This window comes from Eimeria mitis, genomic scaffold (genome assembly GCF_000499745.2).
Source record: "Eimeria mitis Houghton genomic scaffold, Emh_scaff72, whole genome shotgun sequence".
Lineage (NCBI taxonomy): Eukaryota > Apicomplexa > Conoidasida > Eucoccidiorida > Eimeriidae > Eimeria > Eimeria mitis.
Window position 1 is genome coordinate 43498 of NW_013575252.1, and position 380 is coordinate 43877.

Below are 380 nucleotides of genomic sequence, written 5' to 3' on the forward strand. Positions count from 1 at the left end.
GTTTGTGTTGTATACAGTGTATTTATAGTACATTTGTATATTTCTTTCTCCCCTTCTACCTCTTTTTTTCTTTCCTTATATATTATACATTTATTTACTCTATTTCTCCCTCAATATAAACTAAAAATATAAAACAAAATATAAAAAACAAATGGCAACAAAACCAAAGAAAGACCCCATGGACCCACTCAACTGGGAATACAGGCTGCAGGATAGCTCCTTCTCTCAGGCTAGGTCTGCTGACGGCTCGCTAAGAGAGTCTCACTCTATCAAGTACGATGCAGGCGACTACGAATACAAGTGCGTACACGCATGCATGCATGGATGAGGTGCATACAGCTTTTTTTTGTTTGCTTTAAGGGCCCCTACGGGGCCCCAGG

General features: G+C 40.0%; 1 protein-coding gene across 1 annotated transcript in view; it reads left to right on the forward strand.

Annotated features, from left to right (window-relative positions):
- Positions 1-178: 178 nt before the first annotated feature.
- EMH_0064010 (uncharacterized protein) overlaps positions 179-380 on the forward strand; it is a gene marked incomplete at both ends in the record, with an annotated part of 1359 nt that continues 1157 nt past the window's right edge. The window contains one exon of the mRNA XM_013501613.1: positions 179-300. Within this exon, the coding sequence (XP_013357067.1) occupies positions 179-300 (122 nt within the window). The remainder of the gene's footprint in view (positions 301-380) is intronic.